At 48.1% G+C, this 14,995-nt stretch overlaps 6 protein-coding genes across 6 annotated transcripts; 3 read left to right on the top strand and 3 right to left on the bottom strand.

Annotated features, from left to right (window-relative positions):
• Window positions 1-64: 64 nt before the first annotated feature.
• PAAG_00364 (SNF7 family protein) lies at window positions 65-904 on the bottom strand (the record flags this gene model as incomplete). The annotated part of the gene is made up of 2 exons (XM_015843991.1): window positions 65-280; window positions 380-904. The coding sequence occupies 2 exons, from the start codon at window positions 902-904 to the stop codon at window positions 65-67; spliced, it is 741 nt and encodes a 246-aa protein (XP_015700326.1).
• Window positions 905-1,440: 536 nt separating this feature from the next.
• Window positions 1,441-3,876, top strand: PAAG_00363 (ribosome biogenesis ATPase RIX7; the record flags this gene model as incomplete). The annotated part of the gene is made up of 3 exons (XM_015843990.1): window positions 1,441-1,497; window positions 1,597-1,842; window positions 1,933-3,876. 3 exons carry the CDS (start codon window positions 1,441-1,443, stop codon window positions 3,874-3,876), a joined length of 2,247 nt encoding a protein of 748 aa, XP_015700325.1.
• A 404-nt stretch (window positions 3,877-4,280) lies between these two features.
• On the bottom strand, window positions 4,281-6,692 carry PAAG_00362 (eukaryotic ribosome biogenesis protein; the record flags this gene model as incomplete). The annotated part of the gene is made up of 1 exon (XM_002797777.1): window positions 4,281-6,692. The coding sequence occupies one exon, from the start codon at window positions 6,690-6,692 to the stop codon at window positions 4,281-4,283; it is 2,412 nt and encodes an 803-aa protein (XP_002797823.1).
• A 1,264-nt stretch (window positions 6,693-7,956) lies between these two features.
• PAAG_00361 (hypothetical protein) lies at window positions 7,957-9,300 on the top strand (the record flags this gene model as incomplete). Its single annotated transcript, XM_002797776.1, has 1 exon — window positions 7,957-9,300. The coding sequence occupies one exon, from the start codon at window positions 7,957-7,959 to the stop codon at window positions 9,298-9,300; it is 1,344 nt and encodes a 447-aa protein (XP_002797822.1).
• Window positions 9,301-10,156: 856 nt separating this feature from the next.
• On the bottom strand, window positions 10,157-10,465 carry PAAG_11094 (hypothetical protein; the record flags this gene model as incomplete). Its single annotated transcript, XM_015846800.1, has 1 exon — window positions 10,157-10,465. One exon carries the CDS (start codon window positions 10,463-10,465, stop codon window positions 10,157-10,159), a length of 309 nt encoding a protein of 102 aa, XP_015703604.1.
• A 1,761-nt stretch (window positions 10,466-12,226) lies between these two features.
• Window positions 12,227-13,138, top strand: PAAG_11093 (hypothetical protein; the record flags this gene model as incomplete). The annotated part of the gene is made up of 3 exons (XM_015846799.1): window positions 12,227-12,334; window positions 12,810-12,868; window positions 12,961-13,138. The coding sequence occupies 3 exons, from the start codon at window positions 12,227-12,229 to the stop codon at window positions 13,136-13,138; spliced, it is 345 nt and encodes a 114-aa protein (XP_015703603.1).
• Window positions 13,139-14,995: the final 1,857 nt, after the last annotated feature.

Below are 14,995 nucleotides of genomic sequence, written 5' to 3'. Positions count from 1 at the left end.
GTATATCATCTAACGCCTGTATGCAATGACTATACACCAAAAAAAAGAAGAAGAAGAAAAAAGGTTATGCCTCCATCGCTATAGCTGCTCTTGCCCGAGCCCTAGCACGTTGCTTCTCCTTTTCCCGTTTCTGCTGTTCTGTCTCTTCAGGTAGCTCTGACGTGGGGACATCCGGAAGACGGACGGGCCCAGAGATCTCCTGCTCCATCGCCTCGAGCTCATCTTCTACCTCGTCCTCGTCTTGATTGGACATTTGGCCACCTAACATGCGGCTAACTTCCTGTAAAATCCCAACATGGGTTAGCAAAACAGAACCACATGAGAGCCCAAAAATATAATCTCTGCATGAAAAGCAAATCAGGTATATATATAATCAAACCTCCTGATACGCCCTGGCCTCCTCAGATTCACCCATAAGCTTCTCCACACCCTCTAACCCTCCCATCTCCCTGTGGATCGTCTGCAGCACCTTCGTCCCCTGCCTCAAGCCAAACAGCACGTCTTTCTCCACCAGCGCAAACTCGACACTACCCGTCAACCGCTCGAGCTGGTCCAGTTGCGCATCTGTCTTGGCCAGGAGAGACTGTTGGTATTTCTTGCGGCGGAGAGCGAGCAGGGCGCGTGCCCGGTCGTTGCGAGCTAGACATTCCCGCGCGATTTGGGTTTCGCGGTCTGTAAGGATTGTGATGCGCTTTTGGTATTGGTGAAGTTTGTCGCGTTGGTTTTTTAGGTTGAGGATTGCTCTGTTAGAGGGTTGTGGGGAAGCGGTTAGCTGGATTTGCTGGATTTTATCTTCTTTGGGATATGCGGATGGGAAGTCCTGAACGGATATGGGGTCGTTGTGGTTGGGCAAAACGTACCTATCCTGAGCGGAGATTTTATGCGAACTGGGGGTGTTGCCCATTGTTGTCGCATTCTCCTTGCTGCGAAGGAGGAATAGGGGATGTTGATCGAAGTGAAGTCGCTTGAGGAAGTGGTACGAATGATGACATATCTTGCTCAGGGGTACCTAATAATGGGGTCTGGTAATACGAATACTGTACGGTACCGTATGAAACACTAGACTGATAAGATAAGATCTTTACCTCATGTGATTTCAACATCATTCGAAGATCCCTCAAATAACATATTGCACCCACACTTTCCAAGGGTTGATTGGGATAGACAAAGAAGAAAAAGTGAAGGTATCAAAAGCAATTTGCATGTCCATGGTTCTACAAAATTCCTTGCTACTGCTTTGTGATGCGAACTTTCAACCATTCATTAGGCGCGGAGAGCACTTTTCAAATCAAATCACATGACCTTCGATACCGGGATATTGTTTTTCCACGCTGCAAACGGACTTTTTAAATTTATTGCGGCTTTGCGGCGGACGACGACGAGCTCTCCGGGAGAGAAATAAGGAGAGTGGATATAGGCGGCGGCTTCGATCCTTGCGGGATGGCTCCCAGAAACCGCAGTGGCAGGCCGACCCTGGGACACGGTCTGGATAAAGAGGTACGCTCATATACACTGGGTCACTCGGATAAATCATTTATGGTCCCCATGTCAAGAAACAGGCAGGATGCTGATTCGACCCGTCTATCGCAAATATAGGTATACCAGATAGTACGCAAGATCGCGGACGACCTGCAATTGGAAGGAGAAAATGTCCGCTTAACTCCACCATTCGTCTACGACCGGATTAAACGGTCAAATTCGAGTCTCAACCGCAGAGGGAAGAAGTTGTTGGAAGACAGTATCGAAAGGGTGTTGGAAGTTGTGAAAACTGATGTGCTGGGTGATGAGGAATCAGATTCGATTGGAGGGGATTTTGAAGGGCTGGAAGGGAATGATGTTGCGGTAGGGTTCCACCCGCCCGGGATCCCAGGCTTGGGGTCTATTATCTATCTCTAAATCAAATCTAGCATGGTTGTAGCTAACCCGACATAGGCCTCTAATGGTATGAATAAGAGCATCGTTGGGATGTGGGGGGCAAAACCAAAGACTTCAGCTATCGTTAAAAAATCAGCGGATGCGTCAGGAGTTGAATCGGCTTCACCAATTCCCACTACAGTCACGCTAAATAAACGGCGACAGGTCGGAGGAGAGTCACACCCAAAGAGGCGGAAAGCTGAAAGCAGCATCGACAGGTCGCCTCCTACACACGTAAGTTTGGCAGATCTAGGTGGAGTGGACGATGTAATCCAAGAGCTGGAAGACCTTATCGTCCTCCCAATGACACGCCCTCAAGTCTTTTCTTCATCCAAAGTGCAACCTCCCCGAGGGGTGTTGCTTCACGGTCCTCCTGGTTGCGGTAAAACCATGATTGCCAACGCCTTTGCAGCGGAACTGGGTGTGCCGTTTATCGCAATCTCCGCTCCGTCTATAGTTTCTGGTATGTCAGGAGAATCCGAAAAGGCACTACGAGAGCACTTCGAAGAAGCAAAGAAGGTCGCACCTTGCCTCGTTTTCATCGATGAAATCGACGCAATCACTCCTAAACGTGAGAGTGCCCAAAGAGAAATGGAAAAGCGTATCGTTGCCCAGCTGCTTACCTGCATGGATGATTTGGCATTGGAGAAAACGGACGGGAAGCCTGTTATCGTCCTAGCCGCTACCAACCGTCCGGACAGCCTGGATGCAGCACTCCGGCGAGGTGGGAGATTTGATAAGGAGATCAATCTTACCGTTCCTAGCGAGCCTGTGAGAGAACAAATCCTGCGTGTTCTAACAAAGGATATGAATCTCGCAGACGACTTGGACTTTAAACTCCTGGCAAAAAGAACACCCGGATTCGTCGGGGCTGATCTAAACGACCTCGTATCCACTGCCGGATCGGCTGCCATAAAACGATACATCGAACTCCTTAAATCACACACAGGCGACGAAATGGAGATCGAAGGTACGGCACGGGTTGATGATGACAACAAAATCAGTCCCAAAATCCGCGAACTACGCCGTCTCATAAAACACGCCCGCGAAACCCCTCTGGACTCCGAATCTCAAACAATCTCCGTCTCCAACGCCGACTTCTTCACTGCTCTCCCCAAAATCCAACCCTCCTCCAAACGCGAAGGCTTCGCCACCATCCCAGACACAACATGGGCAGACATTGGCGCCCTAGGCGGCATCCGGGACGAACTGTCCACTGCAATCGTCGAACCAATCCGCAACCCAGAGATCTATGCTCGCGTCGGCATCACCGCACCCACAGGCGTCCTACTCTGGGGTCCGCCAGGTTGCGGAAAGACATTACTCGCCAAAGCCGTCGCCAACGAGTCACGTGCAAACTTCATCAGCGTCAAGGGCCCTGAACTGCTGAACAAATTCGTCGGAGAGTCCGAACGCGCCGTTCGCCAGGTATTCGTGCGCGCCCGATCATCCGTCCCATGCGTCATTTTCTTCGATGAACTCGATGCCCTCGTGCCCCGTCGCGACGATACGCTCTCGGAAGCTTCTGCACGTGTCGTAAACACGCTTCTCACTGAGCTTGATGGGCTGGGGAGCGCGAGGCAGGGTATATATGTCATTGCGGCTACTAATCGGCCGGATATCATCGATCCGGCTATGTTAAGGCCCGGCCGGCTGGAGACGTTGCTGTTTGTTAATTTGCCTAGTGCGGATGAGAGGGTGGAGATTTTGCAGACGCTGGTGCGGAATCTGCCGATTGAGTTTTCGGATGAGATGAGGGGCTTGGCGAGGTCGTGTGATGGGTTTAGTGGTGCTGATTTGGGGTCGTTGTTGCGCCGGGCTGGGTATTCGGCTATTAAGAGAAGGGATACGATTCGGTTTGAGGACTTTGTGGTTGCCAAGGCGGGGATTAGACCTAGTGTGTCTGATTTGAAGAGGTATGAGAAATTGAGGAGGGATTGGGAAGGGGGGAATTTATTATAAATTGTATTTTCTTTCTCTCTTCTTTTTGAACCTTGGGCTCTTCCAACCTTCTGGGATTGATGATATGGTTCATATGGCGCCTTTTCTTCTTCATTGACTTCCGGAGGCCCTATTACTATGTTCGACCTTTCGTGCCTCCTAAACCGACTTTGAACAATCAGCAGAGCCGATTCTCACGAGCTGCACTCATCAGTGATGGATATACTCTACGTGTAAATTAAAAAAAAATGTAAGCATTGGGAAACCCCTGTCTGCAATCAAATACCCCATTGCCAGTCCTCTAAAACTCTTTTATTATAACTATAAGGGGAACAAAAATACGACGAAAAACCGTGCTTCCTTTGCAAATACTGAACCAGTTAACTTCAGAGGTATATGCTATGATGTAAAACCAAGAAGATATCCTACATCCACAACCGACACGTCCCATCCGCACCGGCACTGACACACCACGCCTCTTTCGGATGCCAATCCAGATCCAAAACACCCAACTCGCCTGTAACCTTATGGCCCCGAAGAACTTTCAATGGAACAATGCTAGCGTTACTGAGAAGATCACCCGTAACGCTTCCGTGGAAGATTTGCAGGGACCCATCATCACTCGCATCAGCAAAGAGTGGGTAGTTCGCATGATAACGCACGGCACGGATGGCTTTCTGATGGTAACGGAGCGTCTTATATGGGCGCGGGGAGAGATCCACATCATGCCAGAGGAGGCGTCGATCGTATGAGCCTACGATCAGATTGTCACCGCCAGAGGTGGAGGAGGAGGTTGGGTGGATATCGAAAGAGGAGATCCACCGGGCACCGGGCTGGAGAATCTTGACGAGGGTTTGCCGGGACAGATCGTATGCGCGGATTGTGCGTTGGTTTGCGACGAAGAGGATGGGTTTGGAAGGGTGGAAATGGGCGGTTTGCGGTGGGCCACCGCCCTTCAGGCGACGGCGGAATGGTTGCTGGGTAAGGTGTTTCGAAAGGGTGTGGATTGCTATTGCGAGAGAGACGGGAGTAGATGTGCCTGGGCATACGGTCACGAAGTAATCGCCCCGTCGATGCCAGGAGAGAGATTTTGCGACGTAGCCCAGGGAGATGACGGCCTGTACGCCAGAGTCGAGAAGTGAAGATGAAGGACGGGTCCATTGGACCGGTGACGTCTTCGTACTGTCTGTTGAGGTAAAGGTTGAGGGGGATGTTTTGGCATATCCCCATCCAGCATCCACAACCTCAAAACTGGCCTTTTCCATTTCTGGATCAAGTACAGGTGGGACCATGAGGAATATACTATCCCCAGCTGCAGCCGCCAGAACCACAGCATCTTTCCCAGGTCTCCATCGGACGACGTTTATGGCATCATCGCCACTCAGTGCCACGGACCAAAACTGGCGCCCGGTAAGAATATCCCACACACGCACAGTGCCATCGTCACCGCCGCTCGCAAGCCAAACGCCAGTAGGATCGATGGCCAGAGTTCGGACTCGCCCCTGGTGTCCACGGAATAGAGTAGCGCACGTCGACGGGAAGGGTTTCAGCTCTTCAGGGCTGGGTAACTTGGGGAGTAAACTTTCCGGATCAATATTTAGTTTACTTCGCCTCACTCTGGGGGCCAAATATAAATCAAGACAGCGTTCAAATTTCTCCTTGACAAATGATTCGTACCCGGGAACCTTTCGGAGGGCATCATGATCTGTGGGTAGGTATTCAGTTTCACGATCCTCCGGATCCGTGTTCAACCAGGCTGACTTCTCCTTTTCATCAGGGAGATATTCTGGTGGTGGATGGTAACTCTCCTCATAACCCGGGGGGGGTAGCTTAGGAGCAGGTATGTGCATCGGATGGTCTGCTCGCGGAGTCTCATTGGCCCAGATGTCATATGTCTGTACACCTTCTTCCGCCTCATCTTCCTCAGCTGGCTGCTTATAGGGAAGAATTCGCCCTTCTCTGATTGCCTTGACCAATTTCATCACGCGCTTGGCCTCATGTTTCGATGGAACAAACCGCCGCTTTGGCTCCGGAGCCGCACTCAGCGGCATAACCTCCAGCTTGCTAGTGAAGTACTCGATAGTTGGCTGGTAAGGGTCATAGCCCTCCTCCGTAATTTCATTCATTTGCACCTTGCGCAGTAATTCTAATTCATCCTGAGTCAATTCCAAGGGTTTTCCGGTAGCAGGGTCTGTTAAACCTGTAAACCCCTTGGGAAGTTCTATACTATCTAACAATGCATCAAGAGCCTGTCCCTTTGCTGGTCGCATTATTTTTTTCCCATTAATATTATACCCAATGTGTGGGTACTGGTCGTAAAAGGAGAGCGGGATATTCCCGATGGTATTTGCATTTTCATCAGTTTCAGAGTAATCTGAGTTGTCATCCGGGTTGATTTCATCATATACATATCGTTCGTTTCCATTGGCGTCTTTTACTACTCGGTAATTGGGTCTATCATCACTCTCGAAGTCGTCGTCGTCGTCATCGTCGTCGTCGGATGCGGTATCGTCCCCGCGAACGATAATGTCAACTTCGCCACCCGGCCCCGACTTTTTGCCAACGACCTTGGGCTCTATATCTGACGGGACTTCATCGCTGTTAATTTCATCTTCGTCTTCCTCCTCCTCCTCCTCCTCCTCCTCATCGTCATCACTGTTGAGATCGTCAGCCAATTCTATCTCCGAGTCGCTGCTCCCGTCCAAATCCTCAGAGTGATCGGCGAGGCTTCCGTCCGCTGAATCCAGATGGAGCTCGTTCCCAGAGACCACGCCAGGCTCTTCGCCCAGGTCTCTAGTGACAGCTTTGCGCTTCCTGGAGCCCCTGGAGCCGTCCATTGCCGACAGTTAAAACCCTTGATGGCTGAATGTCGAGCGGAATGCGACTGTTCATCTTTGGAGGTTGGACCTTCGTCCGACTTTTTTCTTCCGTGTGTTTAGTGCGGAGTTAATCAACCGCCAAGATGCCAAGATTTATGGCCAGGAGAAATAGTTATCCCGAAGCCTCGTCACGTGCATCGGCTCCGGCCGAACATTCATCCGCATACCCAGCCAACGGGGGCGATTCATAGAGGGGAATTTTGCACCATCGAAGAAGTTCAGGAAGAGTAGAGTACTGAATATTCCACCAGAAAACCCAGCTCTTCCGCTACCCCCAAGCAAAGTGCGCAGCTCCAAGGTTTGATTCTTCAAATCGAACAGCTGAAAAGAAAAGGTTCGGCTGATGCGGCTCAGGGATTACGGTAGGGTGCGAGGAGGTTGGGCACTGTATCATGTTCCCGATTTAGACGTCAACTTTCCCCAATTTGGAAATCCGAGCTCTCATCAGCGTCAGAGCAACCGCCCCAGGTCTTGACGGTCCCCATACCTAGGGCATCCGTCCTTAAGCTTCGCGGCCTTGGGATCTCCATTTTAAACTGGGTGGTTGACTTGTTGTTGTGGGTTGGCCCCGCTGGTGGATCCCCTCTCTCACTGGCACCTTGCAGACATAACTATATATTTAACCCGTTCTTAATTTAGCCCCCACTCCTTTTTAACTCATAAGGCTTGCTGGAAAGCAAGGAGGCCGATAATTCCAATAATAGGGAAACACCGCAACGGTTGCATTTACCCTTCTCCAGCCTCGGATCTCTGTCAAAATATGGCTAGCAAGCAAATCCATAGACCATTCCCAGGCGAAACGCAGAGGACCTAAGTCCTCTCTAATCATTCGATTTGACTAATACCGCTAGGTTGTATGTGTGTATGTACGATATACGTCCATGAGCAGCCGGATTTCGTGCAAGATGCGAACAAGGGTGTGAGATAACCGTTTCTACCTTCTGCGACTACTGGCGACTCTAAAAACCTCCTGGAGAATCCAGAAACTCTTCTAATATAGCCAGGTCCATGCTGTTAAGATTATGTCAACCAGGACGATCCCCAAACGTGGCTTATTATTATGACTTATAAAGCAGCCTAGAGGCGAAGAGCCCTAGCGACTTTTTCCCAGAAGCATTGGCGAGAGCCCTTGCTTATGGGAAAAACAACCTTTGGAAATTAGAAAAATGTATATAATCCCCTTGTTCCCTCCATCATTCTTGATCGTGGTTCTTTTTCCCATATGGCGCTCATTGCAGATATCACAACTCAGTACGATCCCTTTAGAATGCCGCTTTCACGCAACCCATCGACTGGTCCTGCGACAGAATCAGCAGGTCCCAAAAGACATGCTGCCTGTGATGAATGCAGTAATTCTCACATTTCTATTTTTCCGATGTATCTTGAAGTTTTGGTTGTTGCTAACGAGTCGATAACTCCAGGGCAGCGAAAGTTAAAATGTTCTGGCGAAGCTGATGGCTGCAGCCGGTGCGTCAGGCAAAACCTGTATTGCCACTATTCAATACAAAAACCAATGGGGCGTCCGCCAAAGTCTCGCGTACGCCGGGACGAGGAGCTTACAGCAGCGGCAGCAGCAGCAGCAACAACTCCACCACAATTTTATTCCGGAATAGAACAATCACCGCCGTTTTCACTCCCGAACCCATCTCATCTATTATCTGGAGCCGCTCTGCATGCTCCAACCTACAGTTCCTACACGATGTCACCGGGACAATTTGTCACTACCGGCCCGATGTACGGGGAACACGGCCATGCGCATACCTCCGGGCAACTGTCAGTCTCTCTTTATCCAACATTACCGGCTTACCCGCAAACATCTGGTGCCGGGATGCTCTCTCCGCCCCCATCAACGACTTTCTCACCGGCTCCGAGTCTTATGCAATCCCCCGACGCCTTTCGGCAACATCAGCCTCTAGCGCCATGCTCATGCGTATCTTACATGTATCTTTGCCTCAACTCCCTTTCCACGATTTCTTCTTTCCCACCTTCATCTCAAACCCTCTTCACCCTCTATTCTGCAGCACGAAACGCCAGGTCAGTTATCTACTGCGAAATATGTCCTCAGTCCTTCAACAGTAGCGTGCAAAACCTCATGGTACTCGGGAGCCTGCTCAACGTTCTCGGAGACACTTGGCTGAAAGTCTCGCAAATGGACGCGGAGCAGTTGGGGAGAGACGTCCTCTCCCCATCTTTCATTGCCTCTCTATCGTCAGACCCCAACGAACGGAAGCGAAAGTGGAAGAGGTGGTTGAACCATGTCGTTAGACATGCGGTAATTGGCAGCGCTGTGACTCCCATGGTCGATGCGGTTCAAAGTGAGAGCCTGGAGGGTCCGAATCTGCTTTCTCTGATTGAAGAGCTAGAGGACCGGCAACGGTGGTGGCATTCCCAACCCAGGCCTGAGCATCTTGAATTTCACATGGGAGGGATCAGACAGCCTCACAACTCTCCTCCAGGGGAATCCGGTCAAGTGCATGATACAGAACCTCTATGTGCCCGGATAGCAAGTAATGCGAGGCGGGTGATAGATCGATTTGCTTTCGACGATGAGGAGATGATGGGATAGTGTCATTTCCTGTCTTTCTTGTTTCCCCTTTCCCTTTCCCTATTTTTTTTTTTTTTTTTCGGACCAGCTCTTCTTGACTTTTCCTACTTCATTTACTTTTGCTTGTTTCTTCTTTATATATATATATATATTTTTTTTTATATTTTTGATTTTGTTTGGGCTGTTACTGGAAAGAGATAGATGGTCATTGTTGTGTTCTCCTCTCACATTATCCAGATTTAGCGACTTTGGCATCATAATTTCTCATCTAGCCTTCCTGTTTTCCTTCTCTCTCTGCTTTTAATTCATTCGCTGATAACCCGCCACGAACATAGAAGGTATGCTGCGTATTTACTTTTTTTTTTTTTTTTCTTTGTTTATTTTGGTTTATTTTCCACCTGCTTCTCTCATTTCCCCAATGGGGAATGTCTTTCGCTTTCGAGGTCTTAGTCAGCGCTGCGTACAATAACATAGCGTAGGATAGCACATGTATACAAAATTGAAAACAATGACATGATGGGTGTTTGGCTTGCATGAAAAAGAAAATAGGAACAAAGCAATGTTTTCCACGTCGCAGTCGACTCGATGCAAAGACAAAGCAGGGTGTTGAACCCCCCGGGCTGTTGTTCAACCCTAACCTTAACTGGGCCCGCCTTTTCCCCCCACACCCGTAACTTACCAATAGCAAGAATATCACCCCAGAGCTTCTACGGCCGTTCGAGGGAGCAATGCAGCCACCTGGGCCAGTCATGCAAGTGATCCACATACATCGGTTGAAGCTGTGCATACATGACAGCGGAATAGGGATTATTATTATTGATTGGCCTTCCCCGGTCGTTTTCAGATTACAACGGCGAACCCCCCCTTGGCAGGGAAGCTATCCATAGTCCACAATCTCGCGTGTGAGAGGGGCACTTGGCGTTTCAACCTGCTTGGTAAAAGGGTCAAAACGTTCGCTGGAACATCTGTGGTGAAAGCGTTCACAAACCCCCCCTCTTCCGCCCAGCCTTCCGGCATAACGGAGTTCACTAGCCTTGGGCTTGATTCTCCACCAAATCTCCTCCGTATTCGGATCTTGAACCGAAAACTCTACCAAGAACCCTTCCTCCTGATGGCAGGCCATGATATAGGGGTGGGCATAGATGACGTTGTCTCTGCCTGCCTTTGACCTGAGGCTGCCAGGCATTGATAGAGGGTTGGGTATGCGCCCTCGCGTCTCGGCAACGAAACAATCTGATAAACAGAATAGCCAGTACAATACATCTCCAGAAAATGAGAGGCTCGGCAAATGATGGCGCCATGCTGCTTAAAAAACTCCAAGTGCCCAATTGGAAGAGCTCCTGGCCGTGGCTGCACCGGGGCAAGACGTTGCCGAGTTTTTCACTCTACAGCAGATCTCCAGAAGAACCGTGACTGACGCTTGCTTCATACCCATGACAGCCTTAACAGAACTGCTACTTGCACCCGACTAAATTCGGATTTATCTTCCCTGCTCATCAGATATCTGTTGGGACTTCAGCCTTAGACTCCCTCCCATGTGCTCCTGGGATGTTTGAACCTTGATATATTACGATATCGAGTTTGGAACACATCTGGCATCCACTAACCACGAACGACTGCATGCTCCAGGGGAAACGGTTGGCCGCAAAATCTAACCCTGGCAGCCCTAAAAAAGTTACTTGCTCTGACAGGACGTGACGTTTATTTTTACGGCCCCCAAACGGCTCAAACCTCCCCATGGAAAGCGCACCAGGAGGCCACCCTATCATTGTTATGTTACTTTTTTCCTCCACGGATGCTGACGAGTCTTTCTTATTTCAGCATCACATCTGTTGCTTATTCACTTCTCGCTCTTGATTCACCCCATCCACCGCCATTGCTAGCATGGTGTTTTATTTAAAGCTGTGATGTTGTCATTGACGGGCCATTATTGGTTGAAGGCTGATAGTTATTACTGGTGAGCGGTTGTGGGAAGGACATTTTAACGATGCTTCGCGACCAGGTAACTAACTTTGGTTAGATGATAGATCGGGCACTTGGTTGAGAGGCCAACTGTGGAAATAACAATAGCAGCATCTTCAACATCACGATTCATGACAGATTCCACAGTAATAAACAACTTTTAGGGATCGCTTGGCTAAGCTTTAGTTTAGTCTGTCTGGGAAATCGTCTTTGCGGTTCCACGTTTCTCAGCCACATCAACTCCCCTGCTAACGTTGATGGGCAATTTAATTGCGATTTGGTCCTATCAAACCCAAAACTAGGCGCGTGCCTCGTTTTGGATGTTACAACAATCTTTACACATACATACACACGCAGGACATGAAGCAGGCAAGAATTTTTTTTATTTATGCCACTATTATTGCAGGCTGATACCTTGATCTAAAAGTGTCATTGCGCACTGCCTCAATCTCACACTCACTCTTACTCTCGCTCTCAAAAACCCATGCATCTCAGCTCCCTCTAGGATATGCCTAGAAATGTGAAGAAAGGAATGATACTGTTGAGTTTAAAAATAAGGGATAGTAAGTGAGTAAATGTCTTAACTTCAGATGACATAGGAAACCAGATCCTTAGACTAACATGGCATTTGCCACGACTCCTCAACTAGCTAAAATAATATAACCAAACACCACAGATTTCCTATCAATGGCAGCGCACCAAATTGCAACTATATCGACCGATTGTATGACCTAGGTTGTTACCATTTGTGAGATTTTAAACCTAAATTTAAATTTAGGGTTCTAGGAGCCCTACGCGGCTGTCATGTTTAAATATTTTAGTCTGCGGCAACCAGGCTAGCCGCTCGAACGACGGGGATTTGGATCAATTGATCGGTATTAGGCTGATAGTCAAATACTTCAGTTCAAAAAAAATTGAATCATCTCGAGGCCAGAGGTCCTTGTCATGACCTTAACCTCTGTCAATTCAGCAAAGATCATCACTGATGGCATATAGCATTCGACATATACGAGTGCTCAATTTCCAAACGTCAGCGATGATATGCTGCGGCCTGCAACAAGGTGGGTCGTCATATGAAGTCCAGAGTAAAAAAGTAAATAAACATGGAACACTCTACATGTTTGAGGTGGCTTGACTAATTTATGGGCCAGTCTGTTTTCTCAGAGCCTCATCCATGGATGCCGGAGGCAATTATGGTTGATAGGAGATCTACCAGACTCCTCACCCCTCACTGTCAGGGAACAAAAGAGTCTTTCTCCGTGGAAAAATATTCCGGGTTACCGTTTTTGTCGCGGGCCACGGACCGTATGTGTGATCCTGCATACAACTGATTGCAGTCCCAGAGCTCTTTCACACAATGAAGAAAAGAATCATTCTCAAAATGGCATTTATAAGAAGTTGGGTGGGACTTGGTTCCCTGTTGTGTAATGAGCTTATTTGAATCTCCCAAGAGCTTTAATATCCTGGGCGTGGAGATGTGAGTAAAATCCTCAATTGATTCCTGCCAGAGTTCCACCAATCGAATTCTGCTAAGGGTTTCATTTCGCCTTCACTGACTTCTGATTTAGACCGAAAACGCTAAAGGTTCCAAAAACTCCAATAAGTCTCGTCAAGAGCAGATTGCCCCGTAAGAAATTAGTGTCCATCTCGAAGCATTTCTTGCCTCCAATATTACATTTAGCATCTACGGACTAACGTTTTAAACATGCGATAATTTAGTTCCAACTCTAATCGAGATCTCCAAAACAAGAAAAAGAAAGCAAGAAAGCAAGCGATCAGGAAATTCTCCCTTATTGTCCTCTACCTGCTTTCAACCGGTGGTATGGCAGAGCGCCATTGTGCAACACTAAATGTCCACGTGGCGAGAAGCCATTTTGCGCGCCGCGAGTTCTCATGATGACGGAGGTTGCAAAGATCTGGACCATGTTAAAAAACCATCCGGGCAATACTGCGTCTTTGGCATTGTTAAATTGTGCCGTGAGGAGTGAATTAGAACTATAAAGTTTTTTGCCCTTCTTTTTTTTTCACAATTTCAATTCTCGGTAAATTTGATATATGATGATCTTACCTTTTGTTCCCTGTTAACATTCCTTGCCTTTGCCGGGACCTGGGATGGACCTGGGATTGGTTTCGCATCCTACCTTTCTATTATAAAAGAGGATGCCGGGGGGACGTTGTTGGGTGGTTCGAAGTGCGGTCTCCATATTTTCAAACGCAGGGTCCAGTGGTTTACCAGGTTCTCATTTTCAATTTCCTCACTCGAGGGAGGATGGCAAATGTCGGTGTATAGTATTCAACTGCATGCTGAGGAGAAAATATCCCCTGTTGTAAACCGCCATTCCCCTCCTCCTTCTCCACATGTGGCTGTGCATGTCTATCTCTTATTTGCTGGAAATCTTGTCGATGAACGGACGGGTGATGTCCCATGCCGTTTCTGTTAGCATCATTGCCTAAAGTAAAAACAAAAATCCCCTCTCCCTTGAAATCAAAAAAAAAAAAAAAAAAAAAAAAAGAAAAAAGAAAAAAGAAAAAAGAAAAAAGAAAAAAGAAAAAGAAAAGAAAAGAAAAGAAAAGAAAAGTAATCAGTTTCTTCTAAATATGATTTATCCCGCCTCATTCTCAATCTCACTTCTTCGGCAAAACTCAAGCCGCCGTTCCGGTTCTATAAATAATCTCACGCAATAAAACGTTCAAAGAAGCATCACGGATGCATAGCTCCGGGATAACACTCAATTTTCAACGAAATAAACTTAGCCAGGCTATGTATGTAAAAGGGAAGAGCCGTGCAGGGATTCCTTTGCTTAAAAAAAAAACTATAAAATAAAGTACACCTGCACCTTGGCCCCCATCACCAACCTAAAGCCGAAAAACAGTGGATTAAAAGGGGGGAGGCCCTGGTCAGATAACGGCTAAAGCTTATTTTGAGGGGTTCATTTTCAGCATCCCGGGAACTCCCACTGTTACTATGGAGCACCATTCTAATCGTTTTCTTAACTCCCATTTTCCCGCTGATCAACACAAATATGATGACCCTGGTCAATGCTTTGCTTCGCTTCGCTGCGTTTTGTGTCGCTTCGCTTCGCCCTGCCCTGCTCTGTTTTTGTGATAAATATCCTTGCGTTTTGAGAACCCCCGCCCGGGGGTGGGGGGGGGAACAATGTAACGATCGACCAATAAAAAGATAGAGAGAAGGGAAGGAAGGAAACAGAAGGATGAAAACAAGAGAGCAGGAAAAGGACGTGTAGGAAGCTAATCAATCCACTTTTCCCTTATCTATATACCCCGAGTAAGCGAATGAAGATCAAAATGGGGCCGGAGGGTTGATGTGAAGATTACATGTCGACGATCGTCTTGCGGAACAAATGATGGTTTGACCTCGGGGACCTGAGGGATGGAGGGAGGATGTTGAGTTTCCAGTATAACAAAGACTGCCAGGCATGTCAGCCTTTTGGAGAATAAAAATAATGTAAGCATGCATGCATGCATGCATGCTTACGGTTTGGGGGGTTATACGATAAGGTGATGCCACGGGGAAATAGAAGGATGCGAGGTGGTCAGTTAGGGTCACAGGGATTCCTTGCTTGCCAGTATTCGGGGAGCTGTCGGCCGGTCAGGGATGGAGGGATAGGAGGTTATAGAACCACGTCGTGTATTGTTGCCTTGTTGTCATGTTGCATGCTAGGGTAGGCATGAGAAGCAGAATCGAATGGATCCAGAAGATTGATGACTGCCATCCATATGAGAGAAGAGAAAG

This window comes from Paracoccidioides lutzii (assembly GCF_000150705.2).
Source record: "Paracoccidioides lutzii Pb01 unplaced genomic scaffold supercont2.1, whole genome shotgun sequence".
Lineage (NCBI taxonomy): Eukaryota > Fungi > Ascomycota > Eurotiomycetes > Onygenales > Ajellomycetaceae > Paracoccidioides > Paracoccidioides lutzii.
The sequence above is the reverse complement of the archived record's forward strand: the minus strand, read 5'-3'. Positions and strand labels throughout refer to the sequence as shown.